The 17,964-nt window shown below is 58.6% G+C and overlaps 1 protein-coding gene across 2 annotated transcripts; it reads left to right on the top strand.

Moving 5' to 3' along the window:
- Window positions 1–627: 627 nt before the first annotated feature.
- On the top strand, window positions 628–17,964 carry CHRNB4 (cholinergic receptor nicotinic beta 4 subunit). Of its 2 annotated transcripts, none has more exons than XM_078449138.1 (6): window positions 628–786; window positions 4,686–4,834; window positions 11,098–11,142; window positions 11,245–11,354; window positions 13,393–14,341; window positions 17,244–17,964. In XM_078449138.1, the coding sequence occupies exons 1-6, from the start codon at window positions 732–734 to the stop codon at window positions 17,382–17,384; spliced, it is 1,449 nt and encodes a 482-aa protein (XP_078305264.1). In that variant the 5' UTR covers window positions 628–731; the 3' UTR covers window positions 17,385–17,964. The 2 variants fall into 2 exon arrangements, with proteins under 2 accessions (XP_078305264.1, XP_078305265.1); XM_078449139.2 differs by lacking the exon at window positions 628–786 and adding an exon at window positions 1,340–1,977.

Here is a 17,964-nt window from a genome sequence, read left to right on the forward strand (position 1 = left end):
AAGTCCCGAACCCCCAGGAAGGATCCCAACACCTGATGAGGACCACCAGGCTGGAGGAGAGAGTGTTTGCCCCCTTGAGTCACCTGAGCTGCCTCAGGTCAGGTCAGGTTGCAAGGCCGAGGCGGGAAGGGGAGGGGACACAGGCAGCCCACCCCGGGCTTTCCCAGCTCCCCAAGCTAGGTCAGGGGCCCCTGAGCTATTTCACCCTCCCCAATGGCACACACTTTTCCTGAGCGCCCCTTCCCCCCCCCCCCCCCCCCGCCCCCTCGCCCGCGTCTGCAGAGAGCTGAGCCCCACTCCAGCCAGCTCACTCTCTACTCCCTGCAACGCTCCTTCCTTCCGGCAAACCCCAGGGGTAGGACCCCCCTGGACCACAACCACATTCCCCAACAACGCAGGGGCCCCGCGCAAACGTCCCCTGGTCTCCCCACCGCACGAGCGGCGCGGGCGGAGTCCGACCCGCCTCGCGCGGGGAAGGCTACGCCGCCGGCGCTGCGGGGAGCCGGGTGGGGGCGACCACCCGCGGCCGCAGGTCCCGGAGCGCGAGCCGGCCCCGCCCCTCCCGGGTGGGCGGGGCTCGGCCGGGCTCTCCGCTGGGTCCTAGTGCCCGCCGGCGGCGCCGTCAGACTCCGAGGCCGGCACCCGCGCTCCCTCGCTGCTCGCGGCTCTCCCGCGCCCGGGTGGTCCGACAGCTGGGCTCGCCGAGGCTGCCTCTCCGGCCCCCGCCCGCCATGAGGAGTGCGCAGCCCCTGGTCCTTTTCTCCCTGGTTGCCCTTTGCCGGCGCGGTGAGTCTTTTTCGGGAAAGGAGGGAGGGGCGCCCGGGTCCGATGGCCACAGGTGGGAGGAAGGGGAGGGTGCCGGCGCCCGGGGGAGCGGCCGGAGGTCGTCCCGGCCGGACGGGAGCCTGGGCGGGGTGAGCCCACTGGCCGAGGCCTCGGGGGCGGGCCAGGGCGGTGGGTCTGTGAGGTTTGGGGCGGGGCGGGGGGGGGGGGGTGGTGTGCACCTGCCCGGGCAGCCTCCGCGGCGAGTACCTTCGGGCTGAGCCGGGACCGAGTGGCACGGGCCCTGCACCAGCGCGAGGGGAGGCTGCGGGCCACCGATTTCAGGTCCCAGCAGGCTTGTCGCCTGCCAGGTGTAGACGCCAGGGAGCACACCCCACTGCTCGGCCTTGAGAGGGGCTCCCTGCCGTTAGGGTAGAGACCAGGGAAACTCAGCCCAGGCGGGAAGGGACTTGCCCAAAATCTCCAGTTTTGCAGTTGCGGGGAGGGTCTCCCAAGAAACACACTTTTAAGACACCACTGTTCCTGGTCACTGACCCTTGGGGCTGGGCTGGCTTGGATTGCACAGGGTCAGACTGGGTCAGGCTGGCAAAGTGGACCCTCTCCGGTCTCTGAGGGCTGAAGGGGAGACCCAAACAGCCCTTCCCAGGCAGAGTCCAGATGTGGTTTGGACTGCCTTCTCTGGGCCTCAGTTTCCCCACCTGAGTTCCAACGACTCTTCCAGCTCCTATCGCCCCACCCAAGCTTGTCCTCTGAGCCCTAGTTAGCCTAGAAAACCAGGACTACACCTTCCTCGGACAGAGACACCCCACTGGGTGGAGGTAGGAGAGGACACATAAGCTCCTATAAGGAAACGAAGTTCTCGCCAAAGGTGGTGTCGCCGCTCAATGTGTCTGTCTGGGCTCCGTCACCACTTGCTGGGTGATCCCATGCCATTCCCTTCTCTGGGCCTCAGTTTCCCCATCTGTTCTATAGGGATAATACACCTTGCCTACATACTTGAGGACTCGGGTGTGTCAGCTGCTTCTTAAGCATGGTCCTGGGGCCACCTGCATCAGAATTACCCCGTGCAGATTCTTGGGCCCCACCCTAGCCTCACAGCATCAGAGTCTCTGGAAATGGAGGCAGGGAACCTGCCTTTATACCAGCATCCAGGTGATTCATACACATGACTGGAGAAGCTACTGATAATATATGGTGAGCTTTTTGTAAAAGGTAAAAACTTCGATCTTTTTTTAAAAATCTATAGCCACGTTTTAAAAATACAAATCTCTCGTTCCTTTCGTCACTTAAGACCACACGCCCCAAACTGAAAATCACTCTGCCTTTTGGATGCCAACATGCCAAGGGTATGCTGTTGGTCTTTTCTTCCTTCCCTAGTTTGTATCCAAACGGTAGGTGTTATCTTTTCAGTTTTCCTATATTAGATTTTTAAATCATGCTTTTTCGACCTGTATACGCATTCAACACAGTCTGGAATTCTAGCTATGGCTTCCTCTCAGACTTTAAGTCCCTTTCTGCTCTGGAGCAGTGTTTCCAGGAAAGGCCTCGGAAGGCCAGGCCCTGGACAGAGACAGGTCAGGCCTGGACTCATCAGAATCACTGGGTCATGACCGACCCCTAGTGGTGGCTTCTCTGGTTAACAGGGTATGCCCCAGGGCTGGGAGGTGACCCCCCACTGGTGCCCTGGAGGCTTCCACTCATTCTGGACCACCATTGTCATGTAGGGATGAGAGGTCAGTCCCTTGTCCTTTGAACTCAGAGGCAGAAAAGAACAGAGTGGAAAACCTAAATATGTGTTGTTCTGGGCTCCCACAGACTTTTGGGGAGTACAGTCCAGCCCACAGCAGCCCTGCTGGTCATTCCCACCCCCTCCTACACACTCACACATACAAGCGCAAACACAGGCATGGGCATGAACACACACTCGGCTTTGGTTACCAATAGGGCCTCTGCAGGGGCAGTCTCCTTTGGGGGGAACTAGCGAGGGCAGGAAAGAAGGCACTGGGGGCAGGGAGGCCCCCTTCTCTGAAAGAGGCTCTGAGACCTGGCTCTGCCTCTAACTTGCTGGGGCTTCCCCTCCGTGGTCTTAGTTTCCCCAGCTGAGAACCAGGGAATTGGACTAAACGGTCTAAGGTTTTCAAAACCTTTAGCCCATCCTCAAGACTGGGGAGGGTCTTTCAGGCCAGCTGAATGCCCAGGAGGCAACACAGCCCCAAAGGGGAGCAGCCGGAACGTCCCAACTGGGCTCAGAGCTGGAACACAAGCCCCCACGGCCCACAGAGCAGCGCTGGCCTGTCAGGAACCCGGTGGACCAGCCTCCTGGGGCTGCAGAGATGTGGGTTCCAGCGTCCCCCTCCTGTAGGACCCGGAGCTGCAGATTCTGACCCCAGAACTGCCTCAGAAATGCCAGATGGGCTTAAGCAAGTGATACTCCCCCACTGTCTGAAATGACAGGTCAGCCCAAAGATACATACTAAAGAGGGGCTCTGGGAGGGACTGAGCTTTAGCCTGGGGCTACAGACTGGCTTCCAGGGTATTCAAACAGCTGGCCTCTGGGACGGGTCAAGGGTTTGAGAGGCAGAGCTCAGAATCTAGGCCGAGCATCCAGAGGACCCCCTCTGGACAGCCCCAGGCAGTCGGGGGGAGGGATGGCGGGTAGCAGGTGCACCCGGGAGCATCTTTCACGAGGCACTAAATATTGCATGTGTTCCAGATAGGCAGCGACTTGGAAAGTGCACAGAGCAGACCGGAGAGGCCGCTGCTCCCCAGGCCACGTGTCCAGCCCAGCCCCCACCCAGGAGCCCACCTCAGACTTGCTTAGCGGGCAATTCACACCACGGGCCCACCGGCCCCACCCAGAGGGAGAGATTTGGCAAAAAGCGAGCAGGCCCTGCAGAGAAGGATGTCATCTGAATCCCACCCTGAGGAGACCCAGCCCCTCCGGGCAGCCTCACGCCCACCTCCTCAGCCTCCCTATTCCCCGGTCCTCCTCCCACCTGCCCTCCAGCCCCCACTCTGCTTCCTCTGCACAACTCCTCCTCTTTCCCTGCTGCTCTCCTGCTCCAGTGTCCTCGACCTTCCTCAGAGTCTCTTTCCAGGGCACCACCCCCACCTCGGCCCATTGCTGACACATTCTCCCAGATGCCACAGTAAACAAGACCAAGTCCTGGAACCTCACCTTCACTCCCAGACGTGTGAAGGAGTTGGGACAAAGACCCACATACCGCTTGGCAAGAGATCTAGGGCCGCGGGGGCTCAGGGGGGCCCGTGGATAGGCCAGGCTTCCTGCAGGAGGCTGTACTCCCCGCGTCTTAATTACGGCTCTGAACCCAGGCCTCTCCTTTAAGCTCCAGACCAGGAGCCAAAGGGACCCTGGCATTCGCTGTTTTAAAGGCACTTTGCACCCTGAAGGTCTGAACTCAGGAAATGTCCCGTAGTCAGCCCTGCTCTCTCCTTGCGAAGGCACCACCATCCACCACACTCTGCACATAGAGCCCGTAGTAACATCTCCCCACCACTGCGCTGGAAGCTGAGGCGGGAGTCATTTCTGGCTTTCTGCTTGGTGTTACCGAGGCACGTAACACGGTACCTGGCACAAGACAGGAGGGGCGGACGGGGAGGATGGACGCTTGGAGGCACCCAGTTTCTGGACTAACCATCTGCGTGCGGGCTGCCATTCATCCCAGAGGGAGGTGGGAGAGGAAGAGGCAGCTCACGGGGGACAGAGCTGAGCTCCACCTTGGATGCACGGGGTCCCGTGGAGGGGCGGGCCTGCCAGCACCTTGCTGCTTTGGCCAGCCCGGAGGGCGCCTGCACGCCCTGGCCCAGAGCTGGCCCCTTCACCGCCAGGACAGGCATCGGCACGCTCAGGGCCCAGCAGGGCTGACTGTGTGTCTTCCCAGGGGACTGCCGCGTGGCCAATGCAGAGGAGAAGCTCGTGGACGACCTTCTGAACAAGACCCGCTACAATAACCTGATCCGCCCGGCCACCGGCTCTGCCCAGCTCATCTCCATCCAGCTCCAGCTCTCCCTGGCCCAGCTCATCAGCGTGGTAGGTGCCCGCAGCGATGGCTCCGCAGCCCCGGCTCCAGGCACAGGAGGGGGGTGGGGGGCAGAGCCGAGCCAGAGGGTGCAGGGTTTCACCTCCAGCTTTCCCAGACTCGTAGACAAGCTCAGATTATTCATCCGCTCCTATTCCACATGCATAAATTAAGGAATCTGCCTAAACTCAGAAGGTCCCGACTGCCTCTAAGTCATGACTTTTTTGTTCCAGTCTGTGCCTTTGTGTGTGTTCTTTCTGCTGGGCGTGCCCTGCCCGTCTGTGCACACTAGTCCACAGCTTGGAGCCACCTGCTAGCCCATGATCTCTATATTGATGACAGTGCCTTAACTCCCCAGTCACAGGACATCCGAGTACAAGTGGCTAAAACAGTAAGGACAACCCAAGAAAAGGGCAGGCCAATGGTGTCAATGTCAGTGTCAGAACCCGAGGCTGCTGTCCGTGATGGCAGGATTCTGTGATTCTGTTCCTCCCCCGTGATCGTAAGACTGTGGCCACCGCTCCAAACAGAAGATCCTCACATGATGACATCTGTGGCGGATCCTTTCTTGGGTGTCGCTTTCAGTCTGAGGAAAACAGTCCCAGAGACCTGCCCTGTAGGCACCCGGGGCTACAGCTCATGCCTGGGCCTTACCCGGAGTTGGCTGAGACTTGTGGATACATGGCAAGGAGGCTGGAGAAGGGTCCGCGAAGCTCATGAGTGTCCGACATCTAACAAAGTCATGGTTTTGTTAACAAAGGAGATGTGGAGGGGGAATGACCGTTGGGTAGACAGCCAACGGGCTTGCCATTAGCAGATGGGCCTCCAGCATGGCCAGAAACTCCTCCTCATCCTCAAAGCTCTACCCTATTATCGCCTCCCCTGGCCTGTTCAATAGATGACCTCACATTCCCCCACTTGTTGGGGGAGGTGGGAGCTGGGCTGTGGGAACTGCCTGCAGAGGCCCAGGTGGGACAGGACCAGCTGCTGTATGGGCCCAGCCAAGTGGGTGAGAGTCCGGACAGAGGAGGGCAGCTGTGCAGCCCTGGAAAGGAGGAACGGGTTGCAGAGTTCACACGTAGGTTGTCAGCTCTTGATGTGTGGGTGTGGGGCAGGTGTAGGGGTGCTGAGGAGGCTGAGATATCAGGGAGCTCCCCTTCCCCCCCCTGGCCTCTGAGCTGGGGGTGTCCAAAGGAACCATGGTCCACAGTTAACCTTCCCTGTGTGGGTGCGTCCCCACCCACGGGCTTGGACCCTGTCCCGAGCAGTAGCTCTGAGGGGAGCATTGTAAGGCGCTGTGTCTCATGGGAAGGAGATAATCGAGGGGCTGAACCTCCTGGGGACAGGTGGCTGCCTTCTCTCTCCCAAGCATAACCGGCTCCCACAAACCCGGCCCCTCCAAGCAGAGCCCTGGGAGGAAGCAGAGCCCGAGAATGGGGGAAGGACAGAAAGCCTCTCTGTCCTTCTTCCCTCTGCAGGCCGACTGAAAAGAATAAGGGCTTCAGGCCAGGCCCAGGCTCGTGTCTGTTACTGTCCAGCCAAGGGCTTTTTGCTTAATGGGGTGAGCCCAGCTGCCACCATGCAGCTGTTGCCCTGGTTAGGGGAAGCAGGCAGGTGGCTCTGGTCATGCTTTCAGGCTAAGGCTGCCCCCTGCCAGATCTACTCTGTGGGCCCCGTGACATAACAGAAGGTACCAGAAGGAGGGGACACAGCCTCCAGCCCTATGCCTGGGAGTGTCCCCCTGTGTGCTGTTATCACCCTGAAAGCTGTGCACAGAACGAATATTCAGTTCTAGGGGTTTTACCTTCTGTATTCCAGGGTCTGGCTTTCGAGGAGGGAGGATTATGGGCATGACCAGTTTAAAGATGGCAGTTTCTAGAGGGAAAGCAAGGAGTATGTGTTGGGTGAGGCGGGCAGGTCCTCAGAAGCAGCTCCCTGGGGTGGCTGGGGTCTTGAGCTGGTATCCTCAGGTGTGTTCAGCAGCCACTGGGGAGTGAACGGGAGTGAGGGACAGGAAGAGGTCCACGACAACTTTCTGAGTGATACGTCTTAAAAGGAGACGGGCTGTGTGGGTAATATGTTTAAAAGTCATCAAACTGTACAGTTAAGACCTGTGCGTTTCACGGTGTGTAAATTATGCCTCAACTTCAAACAAAAATGTTTTAAAAGACACCTTGTCCATGAGAACAACTAGAAAAGCTGTGCAAAAATGCCTCCCCCTGCAAAAAACCGTCTGAAGTTCTTGAGAGCTCAGCCAGGACTTGAGGAACCAGGTTCTGGGAGGGGATCCTTCGGTCTCTGGTACTTTTCCCCACATACGAAGAGTGGTAAACAGCCCAGGGCTGAGGGGCTAAGAGGTTGGAAGCCAAGTTGAATGTCTGGTGCTCTCACAGGGCTGGGGGACACATGCCAGAGTTTGAGCCCCATGAGATGGGGAGATGGGGCCTTGGTGGAGACCCTGCAAAGACCACCCATAAGAGTACAAATGAATCAAAAATAGACCAGACCTCGCAAAAACTAACCCTGCTTTGAACCAGCTCAGTCACAAACTAGATTAAGATGATCTACTCCTCCTGTAACTGCCTGCCAATAAGCCAAAGTCAGTACTCCCTGGAGGCATATAAAGTCAGATAAAAATGGACCAGGTACACAAAAAGACAAGATGAAATAAGAAAAGACAGAAAAAAGAAGATAATGGAAACAGACCCACAGACGATTCAGATATTGGGCTGATCAGGCACAGACTTTAAAACAACTCCCATTAGCACGGCAAATTTTATGTTATGTGTATTTTACCACTATTAAAAATAAATAAATAGTAAAGAAATTTAATAATAGGTTAATTTTTCTAAGTAAATAAATATTCTTAAAAGGAAAATAATACCTATACCTTCAAGAAAATTATAATATGGAGAATTTAAAATTCATTACGTGTTTTTTTTTCTTAAAGATTTTGTTACCTTTAAGTAATCTCTACACCCAACGTGTAGAATTACTTAATCTGAAACTTACAACTCCAAGATCAGGAGTTGCACACTCCACCGACTGAGAGCCAGGCACCCCCATTGGATGAGTTTAATAGCAGATTGGTAATGTAGCACAGGAGAAGGTTAATGAACTGGAGGAGAGGCAAATAGCAAATAAATCAACAAGTGACAGAAAAAAAGGATGGCAAACACAGAAAAGAATATAATGTAGTACACGACAAAAGGGTCAGTTCTGTCACATGTATTTGGAGTTACAGGAGAAGTGAAAATAAAGAATAAGACAGAAACAGTGTGTGAGTGACGCTGGCAGAATTTTCCAAAACTGGCCAAGGACATGAGGCTACAGATTCAAGAGTCTCTGTGAACCCCATGGGGGATAAATGTAAAGAAAACCATGCCCAGGATCATCTTACTCCAACTCCCAACAACCAAAGACAAAGAGAAAAACATAAAAGTGGTCCCCGCAGGGAGGATGGGGGCAGGGTGGGGGCAATAATAACACCAACAGATAAAAACGGAAGCCAGGAAACTGAATGACATCTTAAAAGTGTTGCAAGAAAAAAAACTGCATGCCTAGAAGTGGATACCCAGTAAGAACTTCAAAAATGAGGGTTAAGTAAAGATGTTTTCTGAGCAAAAAATAGAGAATTTAACATAAGAAGACCCAGTATAAAGGAGGCATTAACCATAAAGGAAAATGACCCCAGAAGGAAACACAGAAATGTAGGAAAGGATGAGCACAACAGAAAGTGTAAACGTATGGGCGAATTTAAATTAATATTGACAGTATAAAACAATAACTCACAAGGTTGTAATTAAATACAGAAATTAAATAATGACAACATTAACCCACAAGTCAGGAGGGGACAGATGGACCTGAAATGTTCTAAAGTTCTTGCCCCTGTTCTGGAAGTGGTAATCACTAATCTATATTAGATTCTAACACATCAGGTATATGTGTATTGTAGTCACCAGGGTAACTACTAAGAGTCATGGAGTGCCTGGGTGGCTCAGTCGGTTGAGCGTCCGACTTCGGCTCAGGTCAGGATCTTGTGGTTCATGAGTTCGAGCCCCGCATCAGGCTGTGTGCCAACAGCTCAGAGCCTGGAGCCTGCCTAGGATTCTGTGTCTCCCTCTCTCTCTGCCCCTCCCCTGCTCGCACTCTGTCTCTCTCTCAAAAATAAATAAAAACATATACAAAATTTAAAAAAAAATAAGAGTCATGTTAATATACAGAGAAAATGGGGCGCCTGGGTGGCTCAGTCGGTTGAGCGTCCGACTTCGGCTCAGGTCACCATCTCGCGGTCCACGGGTTCGAGCCCCGCGTCGGGCTCTGGGCTGATGGCTCAGAGCCTGGAGCCTGCTTCCAATTCTGTGTCTCCCTCTCTCTCTGCCCCTCCCCCGTCCATGCTGTGTCTCTCTCTCTCTCAAAAATAAATAAACGTTAAAAAAAATTTAAAAAAAATATACAGAGAAAATGGCATAAAATAATTAAAATACAGCAAGAAAAAGAAAAGGGAATGTACAGGAAATAGATGGTAGGTTTAAACCCAAATATAATCAGCACTACATTAAACGTAAATGGTCTAAATACTCTAAAACAAGACAACTGGCACGCATCCTTCTCTTGCTTCTTCCCACCTACCCCTGGAATGTGGACACAATGGTTGGAGCTCTAGCAGCCATCCTGAACCATGCACTCTAGGTGTGGTAGAGAAGAGAGTTGGAAGGAACATGGGTATCTAAGGGTTCTGTAGAGCAAAACCACTATATATGTCCAAACTGTAAACTTTCTCTAAGCCGGTGTTACCCTGGGTCTCTGTTAGTCACAGTTGAAACTCATCCTACTGATATCTTTACCCAGGTGGGGGTTCAGGAAAGGCTCTTTGTGGAAGTGACTCCCAAGCTGAGATCAAGGTGCTAGAAGTTATCTTGGTGAAGAGAAGGCAGGGAAAATGGTATAGACTGTAAACACATTCACAGGGAGAAGGAAGGCCAGGGGGTGGGCAGAGCACAGAATAAAGGGGCATGGGGAGGTGAAATGGGGCCGAGACAGTTGGCAAGGCCTTGCAGACCCTCTGAGGGAGTTAGATTCTTATTATGTATGTGAAGGAAGCCACAGAAGTGACTCGAGCAGGGACAGGATTGAGAGGGAAAGTTTACCTGGCTACACAGGGAGGACGGATGTTGGGAGTGCGGGGTGCAGAACAGACACAGACTACTTGGGAGGGTCTTACGGTGGTCTAGGTGAGAGATGGATTATGGTGGTCTGAATTATTGTGGTAGGACTCTTATGCCCTTCAGAAAATATTCATCAAGTATCTGACACATCCCAGGTAGCCCTCCAGGTGCCCTCTGTCCTCAAGGAACTTAAATTCTATGGCAGAGAGCACACACATAGATGGCATCCAGCAGCCATGGTGTCCAGAGCCATGAAGAAAAATAAAGCAGGGTAAGGGGGAGAGAGACAAGGTTCTGTGTTGTGCAGGAAGGTCAGGGAGGACCTGAAGAAAGTGAAGACATTAGCTGCCTGGGTTTCCAGAAAGAGGGAACGGCAGGAGCAAAGAAAGAAGCTGAAGCAGGATGAGCAGATGGGAGGGCATGAGGTTCTAGAGCTGAGGGAGGAGGGCGGGGAGGCAGACGGAGAAGGGCCATGGGGCCCTGAGCAGGACGTTGGCTTTTACTTTGGGTGGGATGGGAGGGAGTGCAGGGTTTCAGTGGAGCAACATAGTCTGAGACGTCGAGAAGAACCTTTTAAAAGCATCACCCTGGGGGCACCTGGGTGGCTCACTCAGTTAAGTGTCCGACTCTTGATCTCTGCTCAGGTTGTAGTCTCGGGGCCATGAGTTCAAGCCCCGCGTTGGGCTCCATGCTGGGCGTGAAGCCTACTTAAAGAAGAATAAAAATAAGAATAAAAATAAGAAAAAAAAGGATCGCCCCTGCTGCTGAGTAGAGGCTAAAGGCAGGCTGGGGCAGAGCAGGAGGACCAGAGGGAGGCCACTAGAGTAGTCCAGGTGACAGATGGTGGTGGCAGCCAAGACAGGAAGAAGCAGACCAGTCTGGCTTGTGGGGGTCATGGCTGGGGGTGCCGTTCACGGGGAAGGCAATGCCAGTGGACGACCGGATCTGGGTGACCATCACAAGCTTTGTCTCAGATGTGCTGGGTGTGAAACCCTTCTGAGCCACCCGGGAGGTGGTGTCGCTCGGGGGGGGGGGGGTGCTCACACAGCCCTGGAGCGAGCGTGAGGCCCCTACCTGCGAACTCATAGCCCCATTTCCCTCCCCAGAACGAGCGGGAACAGATCATGACCACCAACGTCTGGCTGAAACAGGTAAGTGTCCTCCGGGCCCCGCAGCGCGGGGGACGTTTCCTCCAGGGGCGCCCCTCGGTGGCTCCGGACCGCCAAGTGACAGGGCTTTGCCTGTCTGCCCAGGAGTGGACCGACTACCGCCTGGCCTGGAACAGCTCCCGCTACGAAGGCGTGAACATCCTGAGGATCCCTGCAAAGCGCATCTGGCTGCCTGACATTGTGCTTTACAACAAGTGAGTGGCAGGGTTGCCGAGGCGGCGAGGGCCAGGCCGGGGCAGCAGCCCCAGCCCCTGGGGGTCGGCAGGTCGTGAGTCAGCCCCGGGCCTCCGCTGTGCTCCCCTCGCTCCTCTAGGCTGTGAGGCTGGAAAAGGAATTGGAACGAGCAGAGCCGGCACCCTCTGTCGCCAGCGGGGAATTGGAGGCCCCGAGAAGGGGAGGGCCTCGCTCGCTCATCCAGCACAGCTGGGGGGCCAGGGCTGGCATCTGCACCCCACCGCAGGGCTCTCCCTGCCCTCCATACTGTCTCGTTGACCCTCAGTTGCTTTGTCAACGTTGGGCGTTGGGAGCGTTGGCTGACGATGCGTAAATAGCATACAGGGAGCAAGAGACTCTTGTGAGGTCAGCGTTACCAGTGGAGGCACGAAACACGTTTGCGGTCTGGGGACGACAGACCTGAGTTGGGATCCTAGCTGGTAGTCTCACTTCACTTCCCCGAGCCTCGGTTTTCCCATCTGTAAAATGGGGTAACCACAAAACCCAGCTCCTTGCTGTCAGGCTCAATAAGTTCATGCAGGTGAAGACCCCAGCCTGGGGTGGGGAGTGAGGGGGGTGGGGGGGGTGGGGAGTGATGGGGGTGGGGAGTGTCGGGGGTGGGGAGTGACGGGGGGGGGGGGGGGGGGGGAGTGACGGGGGGGGGGTGGGGAGTGACGGTGGGGGGAGTGACAGGGGTGGGGAGTGACGGGGGGGGGGGGAGTGACGGGGGTGGGGGGGGTGGGGAGTGATGGGGGGGGAGTGACAGGGGTGGGGAGTGTCAGCGGTGGGGGGGTGGGGAGTGACGGGGGTGGGGGGGGTGGGGGGGGTGGGGGGGTGGGGAGTGTCGGAGGTGGGGAGTGACGGGGGTGGGGGGGGGGTGGGGAGTGACGGGGGTGGGGGGGTGGGGAGTGACGGGGGTGGGGGGGGTGGGGAGTGACGGGGGTGGGGAGTGTCGGGGGTGGGGGGGGTGGGGAGTGTCGGGGGTGGGGGGGGTGGGGAGTGACGGGGGTGGGGGGGTTGGGGAGTGACGGGGGTGGGGGGGGTGGGGAGTGACGGGGGTGGGGGGGTGGGGAGTGACGGGGGTGGGGGGGGTGGGGAGTGACGGGGGTGGGGGGGGTGGGGAGTGACGGGGGTGGGGGGGGTGGGGAGTGACAGGGGTGGGGAGTGACAGGGGTGGGGAGTGACGGGGGGGGGGGGTGGGGAGTGACCGGGTGGGGAGTGACGGGGGTGGGGGGGGGTGGGGAGTGATGGGGGGGGAGTGACAGGGGTGGGGAGTGTCGGCGGTGGGGGGGTGGGGAGTGACGGGGGTGGGGGGGGTGGGGGGGGTGGGGGGGTGGGGAGTGTCGGAGGTGGGGAGTGACGGGGGTGGGGGGGGTGGGGAGTGACGGGGGTGGGGGGGTGGGGAGTGACGGGGGTGGGGAGTGACGGGGGTGGGGAGTGTCGGGGGTGGGGGGGTGGGGAGTGTCGGGGGTGGGGGGGGTGGGGAGTGACGGGGGTGGGGGGGTTGGGGAGTGACGGGGGTGGGGGGGGTGGGGAGTGACGGGGGTGGGGAGTGTCGGGGGTGGGGGGGGTGGGGAGTGACGGGGGTGGGGGGGTGGGGAGTGACGGGGGTGGGGGGGTGGGGAGTGACAGGGGTGGGGAGTGTCGGGGGTGGGGAGTGACGGGGGGGGGAGTGACGGGGGTGGGGGGGTGGGGAGTGACGGGGGTGGGGGGGTGGGGAGTGACGGGGGTGGGGGGGTTGGGGAGTGACGGGGGTGGGGGGGGTGGGGAGTGACGGGGGGGAGTGACGGGGGTGGGGAGTGTCGGGGGTGGGGGGGGTGGGGGGGGTGGGGGGGGTGGGGAGTGACGGGGGTGGGGGTGGGGGGGGGAGGGCCTTCTGGAAGGCGGCCTTTTCGGTGAGGGCACCAGAGGCTGGAAGGAAGGATGACCCGTGAGAAACGATCCTCAGGGCCAGTGGGCGAGTTCTGAGAGAAGGCCAGGCCTGCGGACTTCACGCGGTTCTCCTGTCCACGCCTCTAGCGCCGACGGGACCTACGAGGTGTCCCTGTACACCAACGTGGTGGTCCGCTCCAACGGCAGCATCTTCTGGCTGCCGCCCGCCATCTACAAGAGCGCCTGCAAGATCGAGGTGAAGCACTTCCCCTTCGACCAGCAGAACTGCACCCTCAAGTTCCGTTCCTGGACCTACGACCACACGGAGATCGACATGGTTCTCAAGTCGCCCACGGCCAGCATGGACGACTTCACCCCCAGCGGCGAGTGGGACATCGTGGCGCTGCCGGGGCGAAGGACGGTGAACCCGCGGGACCCCAGCTACGTGGACGTCACCTACGACTTCATCATCAAGCGCAAGCCCCTCTTCTACACCATCAACCTCATCGTCCCCTGCGTGCTCATCACCTCGCTGGCCATCCTCGTCTTCTACCTGCCGTCCGACTGCGGCGAGAAGATGACGCTGTGCATCTCCGTGCTGCTGGCGCTCACCGTCTTCCTGCTGCTCATCTCCAAGATCGTGCCGCCCACCTCGCTGGACGTGCCGCTCATCGGCAAGTACCTCATGTTCACCATGGTGCTGGTCACCTTCTCCATCGTCACCAGCGTGTGCGTGCTCAACGTGCACCACCGCTCGCCCGGCACCCACACCATGGCGCCCTGGGTCCGCCGCTGCTTCCTACGCCAGCTGCCCACCTTCCTGTTCATGAAGCGCCCGGACAGCAGCCCTGCGAGGGCCCCCCGGCCCGGCCAGCTTCGCCCGGCCAGGCTCGAGGCCGCCAGCACCTCCAGCCTCTGCGGGAGCTCCATGTGCTCTGCGGCCCCCCAGTCCCCGGGCGGCTCCGGCTCCCGCACCGCAGGCCTCCAGGATTTCCGGCCAAGGTCTTCCGGGAGGTTCCAGCAGGATGTGCAGGAGGCCTTGGAGGGCGTCAGCTTTATTGCCCAGCATATGAAGAGTGATGACCGAGACCAGAGTGTAAGTCCCTAGCCCGGTCCCTGTCCCCGCCCGTTCCCCACTCCCCGCGGCGCACTCACAGGGGACGAGAGAGCCCCATCTCTGGGCTGGAGTACGGAGTCCCAAACTGGCCTGAGTTTTATCGCAGCTCCGTGCATTGGGAAAGAGGAAGGAAGTGCCAGGGCTCCCTTTTTGTTTCGGGTCCCCAAAAGCAGACACTGAGCTGAGGGCCTGGACACACGTTACCTGAGAAGCGAGCTCAGGAAGCACAGTGAGGAGGAGAGAGACTGCGGAGGGCGGGCCGGTCACTGGTTACTGCCCCGGGCTCCGGGGGCTCAGTCCACGGGAGGCCCTCTGAGGGGGGCATCAGCACCCACCCCTAGGGCTGAGGGTGGCCCCAGGGCATCAACTCCCCATCGCTTCCAGGCTGTGCAGCCAGCAGCCCCGCGCTGGAGAAAGCCCCGGGACGGAGGAGAGGCAGGAGCCCCAAGTCAGCCCCTTAGGGACGAGGGCGGGACGGACACCAAGGGCACCGGCTGCCATCCTCGTCTGGCTTGCCCAGAACCCCTGCAAACACGAGGGCTTTCAGGAGTACAGAAACATCGATTAGAACGTTATCATCGCTACGTTAATAACGTAACGGTGTCAGGTAGGGCGATGACAATTACAGACTTTAAAAGGAGGTGAAGTTGGCTTTCCCAGGACGAAGCAACAGGCGCTAACGCGTAGGCGTCTCAAGCGATTTTGCTCTGAACCAACGACACTTCACAGGATGACCCTGTGATCACCGAACGCAGAACGCGATGGCGACGGCTGGAGGCTGTCACACATCCCCACACATCCCACGGTGTCGGGAACATTCTCACTTCAACACCTCCTCAGACCAGGCTCTGAACAGGTCTGTACAACAGGCACACGGCTGCACAAACACAGAGGGCACATCCTAGTCTCACCCCCCACTGGCCGCACGCTCGAGGGACAGTGGTCCCAGTGGTCTCCAGTAGCACGAGGAGACAGGAGCGGGCCCGGAAAACTCCAAAATCACACCGTGAAACAGAAAGGAGAGAATCGTAAGCAACAGAAAGCGGGACGTGAGCGTGAGCGGCTCGGCCTGGGGTCCTGGGCGTGAGAAACGCAGCCCCGGCCCCGCTGACACGGAGCTGCGTGTTCACCGGATCCCACGAGGCCACGAGGCCACGAGGCGCACAGCCCGGTGCCTAAAGCCCCAGAGGAGCATCAGATTTCACCTTCTCAAAAATTAATTTGATTGTGCTCCCTTTAAGACCACTGGGTGGCTCAGCATCACCTGATTTATTGGGTCCCAGATGTTAATACACAGCATGGGGCCCTGCTGGCTGAGTGAGAACCTCTGGGTGACTTTTCACAATTCGGGGCCACCCCCCACCCGGAGCCACGCTCTGAGTGAGCCAGGGCCTGTGCAGGAGGCACCCAGAGCCGGCATTTTAAAGCAGACCCCCAGGGGTCCCGGTGTACGTGCAGGTCAAGCAGCACTGGTCTCCCGTGCACCCGCCCTGAGTGCTCTCTTCTGAAGCTCTCGCCACCTGTGACACTCAGGGCCCTCTGGCCATTTCTAATTCAATTAATTAAAAGCCTCTTGTGGGGAGCAGCCAGGCAGGACCCCCCCCCCCCCATCATCATCGCGGGTCACTGAGCTGCAAGCACACACGAGGGGCCCTGCCAGGACCTGACAGGATCCCTTGGAAGTGGCACGTACTCCGACCTCATTTCACAAGGGGGAAAGCCGGGTTCAGAGAGGCTCACTGACTTGCCCAGGGTCACACAGCCGGCACAGGGCGGAGCCAGGCTCCACATGCAGATCTTTCTGACGTCCTTCAACTTCCCTCCCCTGCACTGAGCACACGTGCACTTACTGGGTGGTCCACATTCTCATGCTGGGCTTTCTTCCGCCCCCCCCCCCCGCCGAGCACGGCCACCCCAAAGCCGGCCCAGGCTGCACAGCTCGTGCTCAGCACTTCTACCCGCCTGGTAACCAACTGGTCACTATAAATAGCACACAAATATAGAAAGAGGGGAAAACACGCACACACTGAAAAGGAAGTCATCCGAAATTGGGGCTGTCAAAACGAAACCCAAGAAAGCCAGAGAGAGCCCGCCTGGAGAGCCGCTGCTGTTGGGGACAGGCGGCGTGAGCGTGGCTGGGGTGTGGGGGCTGCCTGACACAGGACTATTCTGCAGGGCAGACGCACACCCCTGAGGTACCTGGACAAACTGGGTCACTGACGTCAGCTTGTCCGCTGCTGCCCACATCTCCAATCCCAGAGCCTCTGCTGGGTTCTGATCAGGCCGCTTTCCAGCGGGGAAGACAGGCAGAGTGGCCACACGGGCAAGGCTGTGAGCCTGGGGCCTGGGGGGGGAGGGCGTTCCGGGGGGACAGAGCAGGCCCCGGGTTCCCCAGGCAAAGGTGGCGGTGCCTCTGGAGGCCAGCAGGGTTCACAGCAGGCCCCACACCCCACGGCGGCCTGAGAAGATTCCGTGGAGGCAGAGGCTGGGCCCCAGTCACAGGAACTAGTGAGCAGATTGAGCAGCAGGGCATCCAGGGGTCCTGCAGGCCCCACTGCCTGCCCCCCACACGGCTCAGGGTGAACGTAAGAGAGGGGGCCTTGCGTTCCCGGGCCGCGTCCCTCTTATTTACAACAGATTTGGGCTCTCGAGTCACAACGTGTGGTATTAATAACCTTTCTAGCCCAGGCTTCCTGGACGGTCGGGGGGCCCTGCCATGCTGGGGGAAGGGCATTGAGGACCTGAGAGGCACAGAGGTGACTCCGGCTGCGGGGGAGGGGGGGGGGCGGGGCCTTGCCCAATAGTGAGGGCCCAACTTGAACGAAGGAGTGGAAGCAGGGAGGTCTGGGCACCTGTAACCAGCCCCTCTGTCCGCCCACAGGTCGTTGAGGACTGGAAGTACGTGGCCATGGTGGTGGACCGGCTGTTCCTGTGGGTCTTTGTGGTTGTGTGTGTGCTCGGCACAGTGGGGCTCTTCCTACCGCCCCTCTTCCAGACCCACACACCTTCTGAGGGGCCCTAAGCTGCCCTGCGCGCCCCAGGGCCCCGGGGTCGTGGGGTGAGATGACATGAGCGGCCACGTGGGCAGTTTCCTGCTTCCTCCTGAGTGACGGCTGAGGAGGCCCCAAGTACCTGAGTCCATCAGCCATCAGCCCCTTCAAACAGCCACGGCCGGGGGAGGACAGATGGGAGCCCTGGACTGTCCTCTCCGAAGGCCTTGGAGGAGCTCTTGCCACATCCCGCCCACCTCTCACCCCATCACCCTCCACTCCCCCAGCCCGCGAGGCTCGCTGGTCTTCTCTCAGACCCTCCCAGCTCAAAGCCCTTGCATCTGCTGGACCTTCTACCCAGACCTTCTTCCCCCGGTGCCTCCCAAGCTCCGGCGGTGGCTGCCCCGTCCAGGGCCCTGCTCCGATCCACGCTTTGTGCCCCAGTCACCCCAGCTGCCTCGAGCCCTCCTCAGCTCATTGTCCACACGTCACCCACTAGAGCATGAGCTCTGTCAGAGCAGGAACCTGGACCTTCGTTCGCGTGCACCGTCCCCAGGGCCTCGGACGCGGCTCCGCACGCAGCAGGTGCTTAATAAATGTCTGTTGAGTGAA

This window comes from Panthera onca, chromosome B3 (genome assembly GCF_046562875.1).
Source record: "Panthera onca isolate mPanOnc1 chromosome B3, mPanOnc1 haplotype 2, whole genome shotgun sequence".
Taxonomy (NCBI): domain Eukaryota; kingdom Metazoa; phylum Chordata; class Mammalia; order Carnivora; family Felidae; genus Panthera; species Panthera onca.